The sequence below is a fragment of the Medicago sativa genome, chromosome 1 (assembly GCF_051527215.1).
Source record: "Medicago sativa cultivar Bolivia chromosome 1, Bolivia_mono, whole genome shotgun sequence".
In the NCBI taxonomy this organism is placed as follows: domain Eukaryota; kingdom Viridiplantae; phylum Streptophyta; class Magnoliopsida; order Fabales; family Fabaceae; genus Medicago; species Medicago sativa.
Genome location: NC_140749.1, coordinates 63,419,604 through 63,443,195, shown reverse-complemented (window position 1 = coordinate 63,443,195; position 23,592 = coordinate 63,419,604). Strand labels below are relative to the sequence as shown.

At 33.8% G+C, this 23,592-nt stretch overlaps 3 protein-coding genes across 3 annotated transcripts; 2 read left to right on the top strand and 1 right to left on the bottom strand.

The window, feature by feature from the left end:
* The first annotated feature begins 554 nt into the window (after positions 1-554).
* LOC146956269 (Tetratricopeptide repeat (TPR)-like superfamily protein) lies at positions 555-4,382 on the top strand. Its single transcript, XM_085728081.1, has 8 exons — positions 555-710; positions 785-997; positions 1,737-1,928; positions 2,199-2,399; positions 2,488-2,565; positions 2,731-2,863; positions 3,882-3,968; positions 4,059-4,382. Exons 1-8 carry the CDS (start codon positions 606-608, stop codon positions 4,133-4,135), a joined length of 1,086 nt encoding a protein of 361 aa, XP_085584207.1. The 5' UTR covers positions 555-605; the 3' UTR covers positions 4,136-4,382.
* Positions 4,383-8,572: 4,190 nt separating this feature from the next.
* HOT5 (GroES-like zinc-binding dehydrogenase family protein) lies at positions 8,573-12,816 on the bottom strand. The gene is made up of 9 exons (XM_085728052.1): positions 12,662-12,816; positions 12,422-12,558; positions 12,267-12,313; positions 11,592-11,917; positions 10,113-10,195; positions 9,948-10,023; positions 9,653-9,810; positions 9,369-9,530; positions 8,573-8,968 (listed from the first exon to the last, which is right to left on the bottom strand). Exons 1-9 carry the CDS (start codon positions 12,693-12,695, stop codon positions 8,852-8,854), a joined length of 1,140 nt encoding a protein of 379 aa, XP_085584178.1. The 5' UTR covers positions 12,696-12,816; the 3' UTR covers positions 8,573-8,851.
* A 5,342-nt stretch (positions 12,817-18,158) lies between these two features.
* On the top strand, positions 18,159-22,596 carry LOC146956267 (SUN domain-containing protein 3-like). The gene is made up of 4 exons (XM_085728147.1): positions 18,159-18,451; positions 18,850-20,171; positions 20,281-20,366; positions 22,282-22,596. Exons 1-4 carry the CDS (start codon positions 18,289-18,291, stop codon positions 22,526-22,528), a joined length of 1,818 nt encoding a protein of 605 aa, XP_085584273.1. The 5' UTR covers positions 18,159-18,288; the 3' UTR covers positions 22,529-22,596.
* The last annotated feature ends 996 nt before the right edge of the window (positions 22,597-23,592 follow it).

The window sequence follows — 23,592 nt, the reverse complement described above, 5'->3', positions numbered from 1 at the left end:
AGCAATTCAATTTTACACTGCTCCAAACGTAAAAACATAAGCTTCGTTGAAAACAAACAAAAAACCATAAGCTGCATTGAAAAACTTCTAACATAATTCCATTAACAATACACTCACAAAACTTTAAACAAATTTTATAGAGCCATTTATCACATTATAATATTTTTTTTAAGACACCGGCATAAATATTTATAAAATTAAAATATGTCTGAAGTAATTGTATAAAACTACTTATTTACATTAAAAAAATAATGTTTTTCATCCGTTTATAAATATTTTCTTTTTGAAAAAAATGAAAAACTAAAAAGAAAAAAACTCTAAACATTGCTTTTAAAAAGCTGTTTTGAGTAGTTTTTGTTTTTTAAAAATCTTTTTCCATGGATGATTTTTATTTATTTTTAAATAATTTTTAATTTGAGTTTAATGGATGTGTATTGAAATATGATAAATTCTAAATTTTGGTGTTTTCCAAACCAAAGATCCACTTCATCGTACACAGTTATTGCTTCCAACGAAACTGCGTTTAAGGTTTACTTTAAAAAACAAAAACTGCGTTATTGTTTGTGTACTGTCTCAGAGCAAGCAAAAAGAGAAAAAGGGCAACGATGGCGCTATGGATGGAAAAGGGTTCTGAGCCTTTAACCGAAAACGAGAAAGCAGACCTTGAAGCCATTGCTGCTATCAAAGAATCTTCAGCTTTAGAACTCAAGGTAATAATTACTCTTACTTATTCACTGTGTTTTTCAAAAAAGATTTTGATTTCACACTCAATAATCTTTTTCAGGAAAAGGGTAACCAATATGTGAAGATGGGTAAGAAGCATTACTCTGATGCCATTGATTGCTACACAAGGGCAATTGATCAGAAAGCTTCGAGTGACTCTGAGACTTCTATTCTTTTTTCAAATAGAGCCCATGTTAATTTGCTACTTGGAAATTTTAGAAGGGCTCTCAATGATGCTAATGATTCAATCAAGTTGTCCCCTTCAAATATAAAGGTGTGTACTTTATTATGGCCCTGTTTGGATAAACAACTTATTTGCAAACTTTGAGCTTACATAAGCTATTTCTATAGGAAAAGATAAAGTTAAATTGCTTTTTTTATATGTTGTAAGTTGTTTTCATAAGCTATCTTGGAGAACTTACGAAATTAAGCTGAAAAAAGCTGATAAAAAGTGTCATAAGCTGTGCTTATAAGTTCTCCCAATTGGTCTTACAAAACTTATGCCACTAGATAAAGCTCAAATAGGCCAATCCAAACAAGCTCTACGTGTACTACATTGTGAGCTTGTTTAGATTGATTTGAGCTTATCCACTGTCATAAACACTTGTGAGTATGTCTATGAAAACAACTTTGAAATGTCCATGTATTGTTTAGGATAACATATGAAAATAGTTTATAACTTATATGAAAACATGTCGACTAGGCTTGAGACCTTGGACTGCGCTTCTATAAAGGTCTCAGGTTTGAATCCTCCCGGTACCAATTTCTGTGGGCTAGTCCATACTGGTTTTAAATGGTCCCCCACTAATGGAAGGTAAGATTGGTCTCCTCGGATTATTCGGTCTTTGGGCCGCATACTGAGTTTTCAAAAAAAAAAATAAATAATTACTTATATTATATATGATAATCACTTAATTAAGTTGTTTATCGAAACGGTACCATGTGTTTGTTTGCTTCTTGTAATTCCTTGGTCTGATGTTTCAATAGTAATAATGGTAACTGTGATTTATTAGGCGATTTATAGAGCTGCCAAAGCTTCCTTTTCGTTGAATTCGTTGGATGAAGCACAAGACTATTGTCAAATGGGTCTTCATTTGGATCCCAAGAATGAGGAATTGAAGAAGCTTGATAAGCAGATTGAAACTAAGATACTGGAGAATGAAAAACATGAGGCTGAAGTTTCTAACGCTATTGCAGAGGCAAAGGTATATAAGCTTTGAACTGTTTTCTTTAGTGGCAGAAAATAGCAGTTTTTTCAAATTCCACTATGCCTCAGTAGCGCCTCTATAGCCCCTATTTGACAACATTTTGTACTAAATAGTATGTCTATATCGCTGAGCAATAGCGGTTTGTTTAAATTTTGTTATGTTATAGCGCTACAGTTCCTTTATTTAACAACACTGGTTTTCTCATGTAACTTGTAATGTGGAGACTGGAGAGAGACTCATGCCCTTCTTTAAACATAAATTGTGCAGGAACTTGTTTCTGCTATAGAAAATAGAGGCTTGAAGATTGGAAAGCCTATGTATCGAGAACTTACTGGGTTAAGGAAACCTGTGTTAGACAAAAGTAACATCCTTCATTGGCCTGTTCTTCTTTTGTATGCAGAAGTTATGTCCAGTGACTTCATTGAGGATTTCTGCGAGACCGACATGTTTTCGGTTCACCTTGATATGATATCCTTTTATATGAAATGTTTTGTTCACATTTTCTTTATACTAGTTTTGTGTATATATGGCCGTGTTACACCCTTAGCTATCAAACGTATTTTCAGAAGATCAGCCGCTTTCATGGGATGTTGAAAACAATTACAAACGTGAATTTATTGAGTTATACTACGAGGCAAGCTTTCTGCTTCCATTGAAATTGTGTACTTTTAGTTACTAGTTTGACATGGTGATATTTTTTGGCAAAATCGTTCATTTTGGCATATTTTGTGTCAAATGTTGGAAAAGTTATACCTCCAAAGCAATTTCCCACCTCACCCCTTATTCCTTGTTTTATCAGGCTGGTTCTGGACCTCGTCTATCTAAGCAAAAACTCCTTCAATATCTATTAGAGGGAACTGCCGCAGCTACTAGTGGGGAAGTTATTGGTGATGAAGAGAAAGACGCAGTTGAGGATTTTAAGCTAAACAAAAGTATGTTACTCTTGAAGTTCATTTTATCCTTCGTTGCAATTGATTTCTGGTTTCTTTGTTTGTATGACTTCATTTCCCTAATATAATGGTTCATACTGTGTTAAAGTAATAACTTGGGCGGTAAGGATATAGACAATGAGGAAAACACCTATTGGTGATGATTTATAGCGAGCCATTTTTATTATGGTTTTGGATGATAAAAGTAGTTCATAGGTGTTAAACTAGTTTTGTGAGTCTATTCATTCAATGTTTTTAAATTCTTGGTTTAAAATAGTTTTAATATTACATTTTGGTAAATTTTAGTGAATCTCCTTTTAAATTTAAGATAAATTAAAGAGAAGAATGGTCAGAAGAACTTTTTCAATTCAAATAAAAACTAGTTAGTGAAATCTATGACTAGGGTATCATCTCCCATAGTCATAACTCTAAGACTGATCCCCTAGGTTGAGAGCAGTTTTGATAATGGCGGAAGGCCAATGATCTTCCATACAAACACGCCATTGCGGCCTATGGTGCCGCCATGGCGGGCATCCCTTCACAGATTGTCTATGGTGGTTGTCAAAAGATCTGTCACTGCGAAGGTGGTGTTTATGTAGAACCTTTCCCAAAATATGACTCTTGGAGGTCATGTGACCGGCCAACCACTATTCCACTGTGACCAACCACTGTTTGGTACAAGAACTTATTAGTTTGAAAACCAATTTTTGAATGGATTTCTTTTTTTATTTTTAACTGAAAAATTGACAATGAGAACTTGATTCAAGTGTCAAATGATTTCAAATTACCTAACATTTTAAAACCATCCCCATCATGCTAAGCTAGGCAAATGCCTCTTTCACTAGATTTCTCCTTTTTATAAAGCAAAAAAGAAAAAAAACTCCCTTGGCACATCATAAGTTTAACTTTGTACTCCCTTGTCACATATGTTTAACAAAATGAGGACTCTTGAACCAACGATAAAGAATGTATTTAAAAGATTGTTGCTAGCATCATTGTTAACAGAATGTATGTTCATCAGGCTCCCCGAAATGGATCAAAGTAAATGAAAGGAGAACACTCCATGATGTTCTGAAAGAGCCTAATTTCATCATTCCTGAGATCCCAGGTGAAATGGTTTTCCACTAGAAGACATACTTTTGTTTTTTCCATTGATTCTGTTTAGAGTTTCATCTAACTATATATGATGTATTTGCAGTCTTTTATGTTGTTTCTAAGCAGTCCAGCTTTTATAGCAAATTCAAAGATGGAAAGTGGGCTCCTCCAAGTGTATGAAAGGAAGCAACAAGAATCTGACATGTTTTGCAGTAACTAGATTCAAGATTTCTGGCTGTAGTAGTTCTCTCAATTATAATGCTAGAATTGGAGGAACCTCGCATGGATGTATCTATTCTCTTTCTCATGTAATGTAGTTAACAAAGATAATTTGTGTTGTTTTGGTACATGTATAATTTGGTAGCTTTGATTTCAGATTTTTACAAGGTTACAGGTGCATAATACTTCTAATATTAGAATTTTCAAATTTCGTTTTTCACTTGGGACACACACAGACAAGGGATAACTGACCATTCTAGTTCCCGTTTTGATATCAATCCTTACAATTTGCCTTTTTAGCTCTCTTTATCCAATGCAGCACAACTCTGAGAATTTGCTATTAAGAATGACTATATACACTGATACGTAGAAAAACTAAAATGCAGGGCATTAAGTGTATGTTGAAAAAGAGTAATGATATTTTGACATGAAAATTGTGATGTCAAATACGATGTCCTTTGATTTTTGTGTATTTTTGAAATATACATGGTGTTACATATGATATTAGTATTTTGATGTCCATATAACACATCTCGTTGGAAAAATAGTCATGGCAAGGATGTGTGTCTAGCCGCCTCTTGAATTTGTAGCTTCATAAATTCACTATAAATCTTGTCTTTTGGCGCAAGATTTACAAGGCTGACATGAAACCAAACACTACATAAAAAGGGTGAGAAACAAATCAAAGGGAATAGCTTTGTAACTTTCAGATGCGTGATTTTTGCATTAAAACAGGTAGGGAGAATAGCATAGTCATAATAATACAAAGATATGCTCTGCATCCATTGCAATGGCTCTTCAATCACACAACTTTGCAAAGAGTGTCCACACTAAACGTGCGGATTACACTTCAAAGGTCTCAAACTCATCGGTCAGAGACCTAATCATTTTGAGAAAAAAAATCAACAATAACATACATCCTCCAAAGCCTCCCATTATCAAAGAAGTGATATGGAGCCCTCCTTTTGCTAATCGGATCAAATGTAACACAGATGGAGCATCAACCTCTTCAACATCAGTTTGTGGTGGAATTTTTAGAAACAACAATGCAAACTTTCCGGCATGCTTTGCAGATAACCTTGATGGAGGGTCTGCCTTTCATTCTGAAATTTATGCAGTGATTAGAGCAATTGAAATAGCTAGCCAGAGGAGGTGGAGAAACCTTTGGATTGAAACTGATTCATCCCTTGTGCTCATGGCTTTCAATGCTAAATCCAAGGTGCCTTGCAACTTAAGGAACAAGTGGCAAAACTGTATGTTGATGTTGCCTGAAATAAACTATGTAGTTACTCTCTCTCTCTCTCTCTCTCTCTCTCTCTCTCTCTCTCTCTCTCTCTCTCTCTCTCTCTCTCTCTCTCTCTCTCTCTCTCTCTCTCTCTCTCACTCACACACACACACACACACACACACACAAATGTGCAGATAAGTTAGCTTCCATAGGTTTAACAATCATTGAACTTACTATTTCATAAAAAAAAAACACATTGTTACTAATTTTGAAACAACGTAATAAAATGAGCGGAAAAACGTGTCCGTCTTTTCGCTAGTGCTTAATAATATTATTTATTATACCCTTAACAAAAAAATAAACAAGATAGTAGGATAAGAATTGTACCGATCCTTTTGTCAAAAAGAAGAATTGTACCGATCCGATAAGAATTTGTACTTACTATTACACTATAGTTAGTTAGAGTACACTATAGTTAGTTAGAGTGTTTGAGAAGCTTGGTTAAGAGTTAGCTAGAGTTAGTTACTTAACTAATCTCCATATATAGGAACACTCATGTATCATTTCAATCATCTTCTATACAATTGTTTCTTTATGATGACTCCTAGAGAGCATTATGCATTCTATCTTTCCATTGTATGGGACCTTGATACCCGGCATCCTCTGATTCATAATACAGAGCTCTATGGAGATAGCGATTTCGATCCAGATTCTGATGAAGAAGATGGCCACGATGGTGACGAAGAAGATCTTGAAGCTTCCGCATCAGAAAATTCTTGTTCTTCCCATGTATATCTGCAAGATGTTCAGTACTTCTTCATATGTTACATAATTGTTTGTTATTCCCATGTTTGTTTTGCAGGTTAGAGTTTTGGGAATTAAAAGAGCGTGGACTTTACAGGAGGACAATCTGTTGAAAGGTTTTGTAGAGAAAAACAAAGGGAAGAATTGGAAATTCCTTCAGCGGGACACGAGCCTACAACATACTGGAGAATGTGGCTGGGGGCGTTGGCACGATTATCTCCGCCCAGGTTTGAAGACAGGGCCCTTTGATGCCAACGAGGAAACACTGATCTGTAAACAACACGCAGCTCTAGGAAATCGCTGGATAGAAATAGCAAAAATGGTAAGCATTTTTAATGAGTTTCTAATGAGTTTGATGAGTTTCTAATGACTAGTGCATGCCATTTAAAAACACCAGTAATTGTGTTTATTTTGATATGCAGCTTCCAGGCCGATCAGGTAATTCCATTAAAAATTATTGGAATACATGGAAAAAAAAGGTGTAAGCGGGATAATGTTCCGTTGTATCCTTCTGATATGCAGCAGCCACAAGAGCACCCTTCGATCCATAGTTTTGAAAGTCAGTGACTTTTATAACTTAAGTCTGTATGTATTTTATTTGGTAAAAAAAAGAAGACAGTATGTATTTTGTACAACTGAGTTAACTATCTGGATGCTTTAAAATGCAGGAAACATTGAAAAATCACTTGGTATTGACTACGACTTATTAGTAGGTCAATCAACAGAGGAATCGTCTTTCGAAAAAACACCATCTGGTTTTGTTTTCTGTTAATTTTCAATGTCAATTGTTTCAGAGCAAAAATACAATTTTGGTCTCGAATTCGTTGCAACAACAAATAATTACATAAAAAGTAACCCGAGTAAACAATAATAAAATTATTAGGCTTTGTTTAACAGTTTGGAAGGGAAGGGAGGGCTTTGGGGGTAAGAAATATATAGAAATGTGTGCGCGCACGTGCGTGCGTATGTGTTAAATAAATGAATATTCCAACCACCCGTTAATTAATGGATACATATGCAAGTTTAATGGTACTTATGTCAATGATTGTCTATACTCGTTAAAAATTAATAAAATTACATACATTTTTTTAAAGAATAAAATTACATACATATCACTTATTAAATATAAACAGACTGAATTTGAAACTATTGTAATATGGTTAAAGGAAGGAAAAAAAATGTGATGTATTTTCTTTTGGTTAGAAATTTTGTGTTGAGAACGAAATGTGTGAAAATTTGTATGTATTAATATTTTTTGTGTCTATAAAAGAGAATGAAAAAACTCAAGTTAATTACAAATTTTTATAATGAAATCCATTTGACATTAAAAATAAATATATTGATCACTCATTAAAAATAAATAAAAATCTATTTGACATTTTTGAAATCTTATATAAAAACTTCACATCATAATTCGTTTTAGGCCTTAAAATATGTTGGGTTGAATGAAAATCTTACCGTTATCTAAACTAGGGTCATTACAAGCATAAGACAAACCTTCCCTCAAAAAAAAAAAAAAGCATAAGACAAACCAAATCTTGTGTTAGAAAAAAAGAGTAGATTATTTTAAGGGATATAAAAATTAGATTTATAAATCTTTAGGCATTTGAACAAAAGTAGTAATAATAATAATAATAAGTTGAAACTTTGTATAATGTCCACGCAGCTCAGCTGGTCAAATCAAATTTAGGACATATAGTTATTCTTTTGATGTTGACTTTAAGCTTCCAAATACATTGGACCGACCTAAACCAAACCAAAAAAATTGTATTAAATTAAAAACAAGAAAATAAATGGCATGAACTATATGAACATGAAAGAATCCAAACTCCTGAGTAACTTAATAATTTTTTTAAATTATATTGGTTCTATCACCGTCATGTGTTTCATCAAATCAATCACTTGAATTTTACTGCTGAATGGGATTATGGCATGCCCTGGTCTTGAATCTCAGGGACAGATTGAATATTTGACCAACAATTAGTAACAAGTTTCTCCATTGCTTTTTATGTTATATTTACTTGATTTGTACTGATGGTTTGGTTTTATTCATGTTGATCTTTTGTTACATTATTGTATTTGTGTAATATTGAAACTCTGCTATCAGATACACTGGAATCTTATTCTCAATCATATTGATCATTTTGCGACAAATCGGTGACTGGATCAGAGTAATATTGACAAGTTCTTAGCTCCCCTTGTTTTCAGCAACAGCTTCTGATAGCAGAGTTTCAAGTTCTCTCATTTCATGTACAGCTTAAGTGTATCTGCACATTACATGTATTGGAGTTTATAAGGTTATATGTTCTTTACAGAAAGGACTTTGGAGTTAGATGAAAAAACTAGTATCAGACTTCCTCACAACCTGTCTGCAAATAGTAAAGATCACCTTGTATACTTGTAGATTGTCGCAAACATAAAAATGAAGAAGGATTTAGTGTGGGAAATTTGGTCGTCTAAAAACATTGCATTGAAAATTAGGTGGCAATGCCTTAGGAAGTTAACGTTCACATGTCATAAAATCCATGCATGATCATAAGAATTATACCACGCATGATTGTTTAAACTTCAAACGAAAGGCAGCATAACACAGCTTCCATCGCACACAACACTTTCACAGAGCTATCATCAGATCACTTATTATCTCATGCATGCATTGCAAGCACACAACGGAGGCATCCTCCTTCGTGCATGAGGTCAAATGCATTGTTGATATCCGCAAGAGTCAAATTGTGAGTAATGTATTCATCAACCTTGATTTCCTGCAATATGAGATAAATATTGTGTTAGGCCCCTTATTAGTAAGCATTAAAATAGAAGATCCAAGGTGTGTGGGTCGGTAATTCGAAGTTATTTTTCAGTCTGGTTAGAGGTTAATATGCAGTTTATATAAACAGGGAGGTCATGCAGTTTGTGAAATAGGCAATTAATTGGGACTGATTATTGATTGGGAGAGACCAAACTCTTGAATTCTTGGAAAGGAGAGACCGATGACTCTCGAATTTCTCGGGAACTCATTGTTAATCCTACTTTATCATTAGCAAAAATCAATTATTACTATTAAATTAAAATCTCCATGTTTGGTACCAGTTTCTATCAGATTGCTCACTCCTAAGTTTAATGTATGGAATGAAATGGAATGGAACTGCTTAATGAATTTACCTTGTTTAAGTATTTGTTTACAAGCCAAGGCACTTGTGATCGGCTCTTGAAGCCACCAAAAGCTGTTCCTTTCCAGACGCGTCCGGTTACCAACTGAAAAGGTCGAGTTGATATTTCTTGCCCTGATGCTGCAACACCTACAATAACTGATGTCCCCCACCCCTGCAAATTTGCAACACCAAAACATATTATATATTGTTACACAAGTTGCTAATTTCTCATCATAACCATTCATGGTTTTCATGTTGTAATATATGAGTGACTGAGGTAGCAGCAACAGTCACCTTATGGCAGCATTCCAAAACAGCCCTCATTACAGAGACATTTCCAATGCACTCAAAACTATAATCAACTCCACCATCTGTGAGATCAACTATGACCTGCTGAATTGGTTTCTCATGTTCTTTTGGATTAATAAACTCAGTGACTCCAAAGTTCTTCGCTGCAAAGTAAATAAATATAAGAAATTAAGGTATTGATAACGTGCACACTTTAGCTTTAGCATCATATCCAATATATATTCCTAATACAAAAACCGAATAGAACCAAAGCCGAAAAGCAAGTAACATTGATATGTACCTCTTTCAAACTTATTACTATCAATATCTATGCCAATAATCCTTGATGCACCTGCAGCTTTTGCACCCTCAGCAACCTGTTCAATGTAAATTCTAGGTAATGATACAAGCCAACAACACTAAGCTAATATGAAAATCTAGCTACTGGTTTTTTTTAGAAACTCACAGCAAGCCCGACAGTTCCAAGACCGAAAACAGCAACAATTGACCCTGCTTCCACCTTTGCAGTGTTCCAGACAGCTCCAAGGCCTGAAACATTACTCAAAATAATAATTGTTTCAAAATCTACTAATGTTGTCTACTAGACTGAATTGGATCAAGAATAAGACTAAAAACACTGTTTCAAGATTTCAAACAAATTAAATGAATAAACTCCCTTTTAATTTCTGTCAGCTCAGTAATCTCTTCTACACTTTCATTCAACAATACAAAACATACCCTGTTAGGATATAGAATATTGAATAATTAGAGTAGTTAAGAGCTAGTTAGTAGAAGTTAGTTAGTAAGTTGATATTAGGTGGTTGCTTAAGTTATTCTTAGAAAGTCTTCAAATAGTCCTCAATTGGTAGAGGGGAAAGATAGCTTTGAATAATTAAATTTAGTGTCTAGAGAATGATCTAGTGTGAAAGGAGAGTTCTCCTTTGGGGTAGCCTTGAGTGCAAGGTTATCGTCTTCAGTGTAAACCTTTTGTATCTTCTCTTTCAATCCTATAATCCCATTCAATTGATAGTAACAGAAAGAAATTCAAAGAATTCTTCTTTTCTCAAATTTTTTGATCAATCTTTATTCTAGTTAGAATCATTCTCTTGTTTATTCATTTCTGCCAAGTTTTGAATTTTTTTTCGATATACCAGAAGAAGGTCCCTAACATACCCTAATCTCATTTGAATATATCCAAAGTCATGTATTACTATTAGAGTTAAGTGGAAATGGAGTAAAAATTCCATGAGTAATTCTTGCACGAGTACTATTTAATGTACACTCAACACTTCATATCGAACGTTTGTCCGAAGTCTGACACCAACATATTTGGTTACATTCAATCACTTTAATTTTCTCAAATTATGAACGGTGTCCATGTATGTGTGTGTGCTATACTAGGCAACACCAATCAAAATTAGCTCAAGAAGATACATTAAAACAATTATAACAGAAAAAGACGAGTCATGTTGAGATTATTTATATTATCTTGAGATTTCATTGAATTGTGCCTATATGTGGATATTAGACAATACACTCGTGTAAGAATAATAACTTGAATTCGTAGCAGGGTTGGCTAAGATACAAAGGGGGTTATTCTAGAAAACAATTTCAGTAAAATTAGTCACCCTGATGCATGGTTTTAAAATGCAGTCCACATATGCAATTATGGATGCAATATAAATGATTTGGAGATCTTTCCAACAGCATTGCAACCGCAATTTCAACCACATCGATCACATTTTCTCACAATATAAAAGTTCGCACCACTGCCACGAGTGCAACCACAATTTAAAACCATATCAGATGTACTTTGATGGCAGATCATATGAACACTAGTAACAAATGATGGATATAAAAGATAACCAAGCTCTTTTCTTATATAACATGCAAAATCTCAATACAATTTCTATATTACCTAATAATATAATCATTAAAAACTTACCAGTTGGAACACCACATCCAAGGAGACAAACTTTGTCCAAAGGAGCTATAGGGTCAATCTTAGCCACACTAACATCATGAACAACAGTGTACTGACTAAAAGTGGAGGTTCCCATAAAATGATAGATAGGCTTTCCATTGACAGAAAAGCGACTCTGGCGATCACTCATCATGACTCCGACTCCAGTAGCAGAACGAACTTTGCCACAAAGATTGGTTTTGCCTGATTTGCAAAACTTACATTCTCCACATTCAGCTTGGTAACAAGGGATGACATGATCCCCTGGCTTAACTTCAGTAACACCTTCTCCAACACTTTCCACAATCCTTTATGTACCAAAAACATACCATCATAATCATAATCTATGAATCATTGACACAGACATGGACACCAAACAAAATACCGACCGACACTAACACATCAACAACAATAATAATTTTGAGAAAATAAATAAGTTAGATGTAATAATCACATATGTCGGTGTCAGATACTAGCATGTGTTGGACACCGGATACACATTCAATCAGAAGTGTCATTGTTTCAGAGATCATAATAGTATTATTATTGATAACAAACTGAATATGAACAATCAAACAAGCAAGCATATATATATATATATATATATATATATATATATATATATATATATATACACACACGGTTTTATATACCCACCCAGCAGCTTCATGACCAAGTATACATGGGAAAAGACCTTCAGGATCCTGCAAAAGCAAATCAAGATGAATTCAAATACTTATGCATAAAAATATTACCATTGTTATAAAATGGAGATGGTCAACAAACAACACAAGTTATTGTTATATTTGTACCTTGCCGCTCCAAGTGTAAGCATCAGTGTGACAGAGAGCAGTGAAGAGAATTTGGATTCGAACCTCACCAGCCTGAGGCGGAGCCACTTGAACGTCCTCAATGATCAGTGGTTTGTTGGGTTCCCAGGCCACCGCAGCTACACAAATATATGTATATGATAACAAGGAAAAAGAATGTATTAGGCTATTGATGTGATGATATTGAATTGAGATGAATAGAAGAAAGGAAAGAGAGAAAACCTTTGCAGGTGATGACTTGTCCTTGAGTAGCCATCGAAATGGAATAGAATGTTGATTGTAACGCACAGTCAAATGTATGAAATGAAATCACATGAAAGAGACAAATCCCTGATTTTGTTTCTAATGATAGTATTTTGTGAACATATCGTATTCTTCTAGAGAGTCTGCTGAACTTTTAAATAGATGTGATATATGAAATGTTGAATGAGGTAGAAAAAGAAATATATGTTCAAATATAATTGCTCTTTTAAATAATTTGTTCCATACCATATTATTAAATAGTGATATTTGTACAATTATTTTTGTGATAACTTTTGTAACAACTATCTCTAATATTTACATTGTATTTTAAATTATATTTATGATAGTTGTCTCAAAAATTGTTCTATTATTATTATTATTATTAAGTGATTCACATGTACCAAAAAAACTGAAGTAACAAAAAATAAATTGAAACCAAAGACACGATTTTAACATCTCACCTAAGTTAAGAGAAATGTATAAATAAAAGAAAACGCACAATGATCACGTGAATATAACTCAATTGATAGGGACGTTGTTAGAGTTCGAATCCCGACACCCCAAATATTCACCTTATGAGTGAATATCTAATCATTATACTATTTGACATAAAAAGAACGCATAATATTTTTGCTAAATTGCTGTGATAAAATGTTAATTTATTCATACCATAATGAATATAAAGTGAAAGATATTAATTTAAGATTTAAAAGTGACGAAAAAAATATTAATTAGAGGTACAATTAAAAAAGTAATTAATGTTTGTTTCAAGTTATATTTGTTGATTCATGAGAATAAAATGATAGAAATATATATGCCTATGTTTGTTACAAGTTTACTAAATTTTATTCCTGGGTATAAAAAGTTCCTGGGAATAAAAAAATTTTCCCATAGAAAAGGGTGGGAATAAAGTTCCCATGAAGATGAGAATAAATTTATATGTAGTTACCTATTATAATCCCTATTTTTATGGTTCATAGGAATATTATAAAGTTAACAAAACATATTTTTTCTAAATACCTGGAATAAAATTCTCATCTTTATATTCCAAGAAATGTTATTTCTAGAAATAAACTTGAAACAAACACACCCCAAAATTTGTCTCATAAAATGTTGTATTGAAAATTGAAATTGTCATTTATTATTTTGTAAGTAAATATTTTGGAAACTTCCTTAAAAGTGATTTTCTTTTGCCCATTGAACATTAACTCGATTGATAGAGATATTGATTTATATGTGCAAGGGACAGGGTTAGACCTCGATTCTCCACTTATTCATTTTTGTGGTGAAATTCTAGTCATTGTTACTTAACATAAAAAATATTTTTTACCAAGCAGAATCATTTTTTTTTGCTATTGACCGCTTCACACACACAAAAGAGACACAACAATTGCCTTGAACAGGATGACCTCAAGCAGGAAGTGGAGAAGGCAATTTTAAAACAAAGAAAAAGGAATTGTAATTGAGATTTGAGAGAGAAGACATGGAGATGGGTTTGAATTTTTGTGGTAGAATTTGAATGATTCAATTAACAAAAGCGTGATTATTTTGTTTTAGGGAAGGAAAAAAAAAATAGAATTGATTCCATGAACAAGTGGTGCCACTGGAAAAGCCAATGAAGAAAGGAAAATTAAAAGACGAAGAAGAAAGGAAATGAGGTTGAATATTATGTGGTGATTAAAATTAAATAACACAATAAAGATTAATCTAATGGTCAGCATCTAACTCTCTCATCTCTCACAGTAAAAAGGTCTCTCACTTGATATGACCTATATATATATATATATATATACTAGAATTTAGACCCGTGCGATGCACGGGAAGTTGATTATCTCATTGACGAATAAATGCGGTAGTTGATCATGAAATGAAATAATAGTTGTTGTTGAGCATGAGTTAATACTTTCAAAGAAGATAACAACAACAACCAAACATTATCCCACTAAATGGGGTTGACTACATGGATCGAAATATGTCATATTGTTTTATCATAAACAATATTTAAATCCAACTCATTAATCTATAAATCTTTCCAAATAGTTTCTCTTAGGGGACGTTTGTTTTAGGGAAACACAAATTATTCCTAGGATTAACATACCCGGGAATGAACATATGAAAATTTGATTCCTGGGAATTAGTTAAAAAAAAATGTTTGGCAAATAACTTCACATTCCTGGGAAAATTGGAAGTTATAATTTTTTTTTTCAAATCAATGCAGAATATCATGGGAATGCACATTCTCATCTCTTTACATGAGAATAATGGAAGTTATGAGAAGTTACATCATTCCCAGGAACCTTTATACCCAGGAATATTTTTTTCTCAACCTCATAACAAACATGGGTATAATCATTCTCTAGCCATGTTTTCCCGGGAATATCATCCTTAACCTTGAAACAAACACCCCCTTATCGTTCTTCTAGGTCTTCCTATACCTCTTGTAATTTTCTCACGAAACAACTTTTTTGGCTCCAAAAAAGTTGTCTAATAAACTTAAGAACTTTTATAAATAAGATAAGATACGCGATCATTTTCTAAAAATATAGAAAAACAGCAACAAAATTAGGAATGAAATGTGAAACAGCTTTTTTGGCTCCAAAAAAGTTGTCGAAGAGACTTAAGAACTTTTATAAATAAGTATTCCTAGGATTAACATACCCGGGAATGAAAATATGAAAATTTGATTCCTGGGAATTGGTTGAAAAAAAGTGTTTGGCAAATAACTTGACATTCCTGGGAAAATTGGAAGTTATAATTTTTTTTTCAAATCAATGCAGAATATCATGGGAATGCAAAGTTACTTCATTCCCAGGAACCTTTATACCCAGGAATATTTTTTTCTCAACCTCATAACAAACATGGGTATAATCATTCTCTAGCCATGTTTTCCCGGGAATATCATCCTTAACCTTGAAACAAACACCCCCTTATCGTTCTTCTAGGTCTTCATATACCTCTTGTAATATGACTATCCTCTATTTGATCTACTCTTCTTACTATAGAATCTACATGTTTTCTCACGAAACAACTTTTTTGGCTCCAAAAAAGTTGTCTAATAAACTTAAGAACTTTTATAAATAAGATAAGATACGCGATCATTTTCTAAAAATATAGAAAATCAGCAACAAAATCAGGAATGAAATGTGAAACAACTTTTTTGGCTCCAAAAAAGTTGTCGAAGAGACTTAACAACTATTATAAATAAGATAAGATACGCGATCAGTTTTTAAAAATATAAATAAACAGCAAAAAATTAGGAAGGAAAAGTGCAACAACATTTTTGGCCCCAAAAAGTTGTCTAAGAGACTTAAGACCTTTTATAAATAAGATAAGATAAGATACGCGATCATTTTTTAAAAATATAGAAAAACAGCAACAAAATTAGGAATGAAATGTCAAACAACTTTTTTGGCTCCAAAAAAGTTGTCGAAGAGACTTAAGAACTTTTATAAATAAGATATAGGACATTTCAAATGAGAGGATGAGAGGACTCATTAATAGCCATTAGATCAATTGTACGGATTAGATTAAAAGCTTCATATTAAATTAATTGCACATGATTATTTTTCCCTTCTTTTTATCTTCTCCCGTTACCCTTTCTCCTTCCTCCTTCTCTGGTTCTGGTTTTCACCTTTCTTCTCTCTCTTGCTCCATCACAACAACAATGGACTTTATATCCCTTGTTTCTTCAACTTCATAACAAGAACAATAGAATTTTAATCAAGTCTACACCACAATTCGAAGCCCATTCATAGTTTGATTTTCTCAACTAAAGACCCGTTTTTATCTTCTTCAATTCCAGATCCAGCAGCTATGAATTTTTCAATCAAATTGAAACCCATTTACAGTTTTGGTTATCTTAGTTAAAGACCCCTCTTTCTTCGGCCTTGAATTTTGTAGGATAGATTTTCTAGCTTAATTTTTAGAGGTAGTTAACCAACAATTATGGTTCGTAGAGCAAAGAAAAAATAAAAAGAGTAAGTGGATTTGATTGCTTTTGCAAAGACTTATCTTCAACAAATTTAGTAGTAACAAGAAAAACTGCATTCATGAAATAAATAAAAAAATCTGACTGTGTTTTTCCTCTTCATCACCAATGTTGGCTTTTGCAGGAAGAAAAAGTCTCGAAACAAACATCTATCAGATACATGTGTTGTTTTTGTGACCAATATAATCCCAACCGTTTATTTCAATCTAATGGTTAATAATTAACCCTCTCACCCTCTCATATTAAATAGTCTTCTCACTTGATATGTCCCCTATAATATATATATATATATATATATATATATATATATATATATATATATATATATATATATATATATATATATATATATATATATATATATATATATATGGAGGGGGAATGTGGTGACACGGGCTTGAATTTGGGATTCCACGGAAAATGTCCCTACAACTAAATTGTTAAACCATCACAACAAGGACAATAAATTATTATGGTAGATATAATAAATTAATAATAACCAATAATAGAAAATACTTATGAGCACTTAGATTTAATGTGGTAAAAGTTCTCTTTGAGCTTAACTAGAGGTTCTGAGCTCGAATTCAACCTTGAGAGCATAACATTGTTAAATTTTTTGAGGAAGAACTTTGTGATCATTGGAGTCTTATCCAGCCTGAGGGATTAGTCTTTGTAGTGGTGCACATAGGATTGGAGGTCTCTATTAAGACCTTGTGTCTCATAGGTATCAAAAGTTATTTCTCCTAAATGGGGGTACCTCATAGGTACCAAGTTTTAAAATTTGAGACACCCCATTAGGGATGGTCTAATTTGTTATAAACATTCAATTTAAAGAACTTATACATGTACACCTTTATTTTTCATACCCCGTCCAACACCTTAATTTCTCTATATCTCTCTCTTCTTATCGTATCATCAATCTATCACATCTATCATTTTACTCTATTTATTTATTTCTATCTCCAACGGTAGATTGAATATTGAGTGTTTATGAATTAATTTCCAAAAAAAAGTTTCGATTCCACCATGACATATCAAATTCTTTATTTTATTTTTGATCCCTCATTTAGTCTACGTTATAAGCATCTGCCTATGTGTTTTCATGTTAACTGATATCTTTTTATGACGAAAACGAAACCATATTCATTTATTTAAATTGATAGAGTACATCATTAAACATCACTAGAAACGAAAAGATGAATCTGCATACAAGTTCACTACATTCAACTTAAAAGCATTTAACGACAAAATAAGTACAAATAACTAGATAAAATTAAAATGACCGGAAAACCTGTGTTCTATGATGTTGATGTCTTAATCATTGATTAAATAATCAATTGTTCAATAGAAATTAAATAAACACCATAACAACTAACAACACAATCGTTCAATGAAAAACAAGCCTACTAACTTGTACAATACCAACTCAACTAGTCTTGTTAACCTCCCCTAAATAAAATAATCTTGTGAACCAACCACAAAGCTCTCAAGTGTCAACGCACTCAAAAACAAAATCTTGTCATTCATCCTAAGCAGGCAGCAGTAGGAAGACGAGGGAGGGGTAACGTTATATCACGCGCTATGTTCCGCGACTCGACTTCTGCACAATAGATATGCAATGCAGAGATCACGTAAAGCTCGCATGGAATTGGAAAGAAGACCTTCTCTTCTTCATAACCCCATTTCTTCCTCTGCCCAAAGTTTCCATTTTTATCAACTTTCTCTGCTTTTTGATTTGTGGGTTTTACTCTTTCTCTTCAGCTTATGGGTCACTCACACAGGTACTAACTAACTAAATTCCATCCTTTCTTGTTTTGTTTCTTTCCATTCGAGGCATGGTAGGACTTATAGGCTGATGTTAGTGGTTAATTTGTTCTCGGATGAGGAGGGATTTGTTGGTATCATAGCATAGCGGAATTTGAAAAAATAGTTATTGTATCGCAATGCGCTATTTAGCACAAAGTGTTATCAAATAAAGGCTATAGTGGTGCTATAGCGCTTCAGCATAGTCTTATACTTTGTGGTTGGGCTTAACTCAACCCCAACAAACCGGCTTGTGAGGCGAAGATTGCCCTCACTTATGAATACTTGCTCAGACCATCTGTCATCCAATTATTTTTACTTCGTTGCAGACATACGTCTCATAATCTTATTGGTCAGTTTATTATTTTGTATGTAGATGGATCTGAAGAGCTTTCAGCTGGATTATCAAATTGGAATCAAGTTAACCACGGATTTTGTGAAATATCTGATACTGTTGATAAAAATTGTATTGAAGAAAGTGATGCTTGCGTTCCGTCAGAAGCTTTATTATACTCTAAAGGTGGAGGTGCTGAGGCTATTGGTTTAGTTGGTGAGTCACTCACTGATAGAGAAAGTGGTGTTTATGTGCTACTTGGTGGTTGTAATAAAGAACATACTGATTCGGCCAATAAAGAGGAGCATGTAGTTGAGAGTTCTGAATCTGCTGTCAAACATGAAAATGATGTCAAAAAATCTGATCTCTTATCTCGGGCTGTGCCTCTCGGTCTTGATGAGTTCAAGAGCAGGGCGATCAGTTCGAAAGTTAAGTCAGGCACTGATCAATCTGGAAGTGTAATACATAGATTGGAGCCTGGAGGTGCAGAATACAATTATGCTTCGGCATCAAAGGGAGCCAAAGTTTTAGGTTCCAATAAAGAAGGGAAAGGTGCCTCTAATATCTTAAGCAGGGATAAAGACAAGTATCTTCGAAATCCGTGTTCTGTGGAGGAGAAATTTGTCATCATAGAACTTTCAGAAGAAACCTTGGTAGATACTGTAGAAATAGCTAATTTTGAACATCACTCTTCCAATTTGAAAGACTTTGAAATCCATGGAAGTCTGAACTTTCCAACAGATGCTTGGGTTTTCCTTGGGAATTTTACTGCCTCAAATGTGAGGCATGCTCAAAGGTTTGTTCTTAAAGAGCCAAAATGGGTAAGATACCTAAAGTTGAATCTTCAAAGCCACTATGGTTCCGAATTTTATTGCACACTAAGTGTTGTTGAAGTTTTTGGTGTGGATGCCGTTGAGAGGATGCTGGAGGATTTAATTAGTACTCAAGACAATCTATTTGCATCTGGAGAAGGCAATGATGATAAGAAGATAGTATCACCCCATCCCGATCCTGCTGAGAGTGAACATGTTCAGCAAAACACTTTTGAGGGGATGAATTCCCACCCTGCTTCAGGTATCCCTTCTTCCAATCATGAAACGGCAAACAGTAATGTTCCTGCTCCAGTTGAAGAAATCCGTCAACCAGTTGGCAGGATGCCTGGGGATACTGTTCTCAAGATTCTAATGCAGAAAGTCCGTACTCTAGACCTAAATTTAATTGTTTTGGAGCGGTATATGGAAGACCTAAACTCCAGATATGTCAATATTTTCAAAGAGTACAGCAAAGACATAGAAGAAACAGATGTAGTTCTTCAGAAGATTAAAGAAGGCATTAAGAATCTCATTGACCAGCAGGATGTTATAGTGCGTAATTTTGTCATGGATATTGTTCACAATATTTGTATTTGTACTTGAATCAAATTCATTACTATCCTACTCTATTCATTTTGGAAATGATTCGTTGCTCGTGCAGGCAAAATATGCTGGTGATCTCAATTCTTGGAAGTCTCAAGTTTCTTTGCAGTTGGATCATATACTCCAGGACAATGCTGTTTTGAGGTGAGAATTTTAAAATACAAGCTTTTCATAATTTCTGACCATATGAACTCAGGAGCTCATTCAGATTCAGTACCTAGTGTAAATATTAATTGGCCCAATAGACAGGGCCCAATATAGTTTATTCACATGTATTAGAATAAGGATGGGCATTTATTGCTAATCGGTTGTTTATGTTGGAGAGACTAGGCTCGAATTAGAGGAATTGTTAGTTTGCAGCAGTTAATATATGATGTTTACAGCAGTTTGTAATTCCCCTGTTGTGAAATTGTCTCTGTTGGACAGTTATCCAGAGAAGTTCAATAATAGTGCAAGTACCATTTCCATTATTATATTTAATTCCTTATTCATCTATCAGTAAACTTCGGAGGTCTTTAAAACAGTAGAGTAGTATTTGTGTCTCTCCCTGCCTTAGTCTTTCTATCGGAGTTCTATGCTAAGACCCGACTGGTCAGTGACAAAAAAAATAGTGAACTACTGACAGTGGGTAAGACTCAGAATAAACTAGCCAGATCTGGCCCAACAAGTGAACTTCTATTGAAACATGGAAGATTCATTCACATACTGTCATTATCATTAAGAATTTAACTTTACAATAAAGTAATGAAAGATGTATTCAAACTTGACGTTGGAAATTCCGCCTGAATTGCAGTCCCCTCTAGCCACCTAAGTGCGGCATTTGGGTTGCCTTTGTTGCAGTTGTAGTCTCCAGCACCATTGTTTTGGGTGTGAGGGGATGAATTTAGTCCTACATTGCCTAAGGCCTAAGTTGTGCTTATATAGTTTGGGCTGTACTCACTTTACAAGTTGGTTTTATAGGTTGAGTTAGGCCCAACTCAAATTTTAAGATCCAGCATCTGCCGATTTTGATGACGAGCTTCTGCTACTAAACCAAAATTTCAATTTTTAGGATGGAAAATAGTTATTTTTATTTACGAACTGATGCATCGGTTCCATAAGTTACAGAAATTACAATTAAAAAAGTTTATGTTAAGTACTAAAAAAGTTTGAGTGAAATTAAAAATTGTGTGATTCAAAGGCTCTGCTGATATTGGTACTCCCTCGAAAAACGGAGGGTTGGACGGACCGATTGATAGATCATTTATGATTGGGAAAAATTTCTGAAAGAAAGACAAGGAAAAAGGGCAACCTGGTGCACTGAAGCTCCCGCATACGCAGGGTCCGGGAAGGGGTCCCACCATTTGGTGTATTGTACGCAACCTTACCCTGTTTTTACACAAGAGGCTGTTTCCAGGACTTGAACTCGTGACCTTACAGTCACATGACAACAACTTTACCAGTTGCGCCAAGGTTAAGGAAAGAATCAGAAAAAACCCAATTGGTTTTGCTCCCAAGGAAAGAATCCACTTTTCAACGGGAAAACAGTTTGTACAATCTAATTTCCTAAACGACTCTTAGGTGTACTACCCTAACACATATCTATTTACAACAACTGATGCGACCACTTCAGCTAAGTAGCTAACTCTCTTTACTTTGTAGTCATTTGTTAGGAACCCAGAATTGAATTGAAAAGAGTGAACAGTTTTATTGAAATAATGAGAAAGGATAAAATAGAATATGAGAGAAATCTCTCCTCCAAGGGTTTCCCCTTCACAAAGAGTCACTACTCTATTCACTAAACTTTACAAAATACTCAATGCCCCCTCTAACTCAATAAACCTCCTATTTATACAGGATATCCTACTGTATGACGATAATACACTTAGGAAAGTTGACATTATTTACTGTTTCTGGTCATTGCTCTAAGTTTAGTGGTTGCTGCGTTATTTGTTGAATGCCTTTTTACCACCATAGTTTATTAAGAAATAGAAAGTAAGATTTTTTTCTTCTTCTTAATTGATGATGCTACGAACTATATAGTTATTTGGAATCTGAATTTTTTTTCTTAATAATTCAGGTCCGAGGTTGAAAAGGTCCGGGAGAAGCAGGTTTCTTTGGAAAACAAGGGTGTGATTGTGTTTCTATTATGTTGTATTTTTTCATTGATTGCTTTGTTACGGCTATCTTTGGATATGGCTAAGAATGTTTATAGAGCACTTAGTGTTGATAGAACAGTTGACTCCAGGGAATTTTGTGTGGGTAGCTCTTCCTGGTTTCTTCTATTATTGAGTTGTATCATTATCATTTTCATATTAACCTTTTGACAGTCCATTTTTGAGATATCTTGTTATCTTGTGTGAGTTGCATAGTGATGAAGTCGCTTCTTTTTATATTGATCTAAAATCTTCAAGGTTCAGTTCGACATCACTTAGAGTGGATGCAATAACTAAGGTGGTGAGTTGCATAGTGATGAAGTTGCTTCTTGTTTAACACCTTTCCTCTGCAACTGTAGATAAAAACTAAGTCGTTTTCTTCATTTGCCAATATCAATGTATCATCATTCTCATAAAGTTACATTGGCAACAGTTTCAGTCGTTGAATTTCAAATGCATATTCACAGTCGAGGTGATGATGGTGATAATAATAATAATAAATCTATTAGCTATCCAACATCACAACCATTGATCACTGTGCATTCTTTCCTCAATTTTATGAGGATAAATAGTTTCCATAAGCACATTGGTTGCAATGCTACTATTCCACTGGTGTAAACTTTGCAAGATGAAGGGAAATGACAAATCTTAGATCTGAAAAATAATCATTAATAATTTACTATGCATGTATCGATGATACACAAGTTGATGAATGAATCTGAGAACTAAAGAAATCATATATGCGATTCTAAAATACCAAAAGAAGCATGTGTGTTACACGAAGTAACTTGAAAAGACAAATGTTATATGTGTCCTCAACCTTTGGGATTTCAAGTTAGCGTTGTGGCTGACGATTCATTCATTAACAAAACAGAAGTTGAATTGTGAACACTTATAAAATGCATCTCCTATTCACACGATGGTTTTCTAATATAGCAATGGTTTTCTTAGATACATTTTCAAATTCAAGCAATTGTGAAAACATGCATCAATTGTGCTAGACACATGGTTGAATTTTCTGCTCATATTTGTTGTAATTATTATTATGTTTAAGTCTGAAATTCTTGCAATTGGTTGATTGTATTTAAATTCTATCATAAGATGTGTCTCCCTTAATCTAAATTATCAAAAGATTTATGATAGAATTTATGATAGAATTGGTTGATTGTATTTAAATTGGTTGCAACAGACGTAATCTTATCAAAAGGCCCTTTCAAGTGAGTATGGTTACGCAT

What these genes read in the sequence shown, in the direction of transcription:
- LOC146956267 (XM_085728147.1), top strand. Translation starts at nt 18,289, where the DNA reads ATGCAGAGATCACGTAAAGCTCGCATGGAATTGGAAAGAAGACCTTCT. An exon ending in CTTATGGGTCACTCACACAG is followed by an intron (nt 18,452 to 18,849) that starts GTACTAACTAAC and finishes TTTTGTATGTAG; the next exon opens with ATGGATCTGAAGAGCTTTCA. An exon ending in TTGACCAGCAGGATGTTATA is followed by an intron (nt 20,172 to 20,280) that starts GTGCGTAATTTT and finishes TTGCTCGTGCAG; the next exon opens with GCAAAATATGCTGGTGATCT.
- LOC146956269 (XM_085728081.1), top strand. Translation starts at nt 606, where the DNA reads ATGGCGCTATGGATGGAAAAGGGTTCTGAGCCTTTAACCGAAAACGAG. An exon ending in TGTCCCCTTCAAATATAAAG is followed by an intron (nt 998 to 1,736) that starts GTGTGTACTTTA and finishes GTGATTTATTAG; the next exon opens with GCGATTTATAGAGCTGCCAA. An exon ending in ACGCTATTGCAGAGGCAAAG is followed by an intron (nt 1,929 to 2,198) that starts GTATATAAGCTT and finishes TAAATTGTGCAG; the next exon opens with GAACTTGTTTCTGCTATAGA.
- HOT5 (XM_085728052.1), bottom strand. Translation starts at nt 12,695, where the DNA reads ATGGCTACTCAAGGACAAGTCATCACCTGCAAAG. An exon ending in TTGGAACTGTCGGGCTTGCT is followed by an intron (nt 10,024 to 10,112) that starts GTGAGTTTCTAA and finishes TACATTGAACAG; the next exon opens with GTTGCTGAGGGTGCAAAAGC. An exon ending in TAAACAAATACTTAAACAAG is followed by an intron (nt 8,969 to 9,368) that starts GTAAATTCATTA and finishes CTCATATTGCAG; the next exon opens with GAAATCAAGGTTGATGAATA.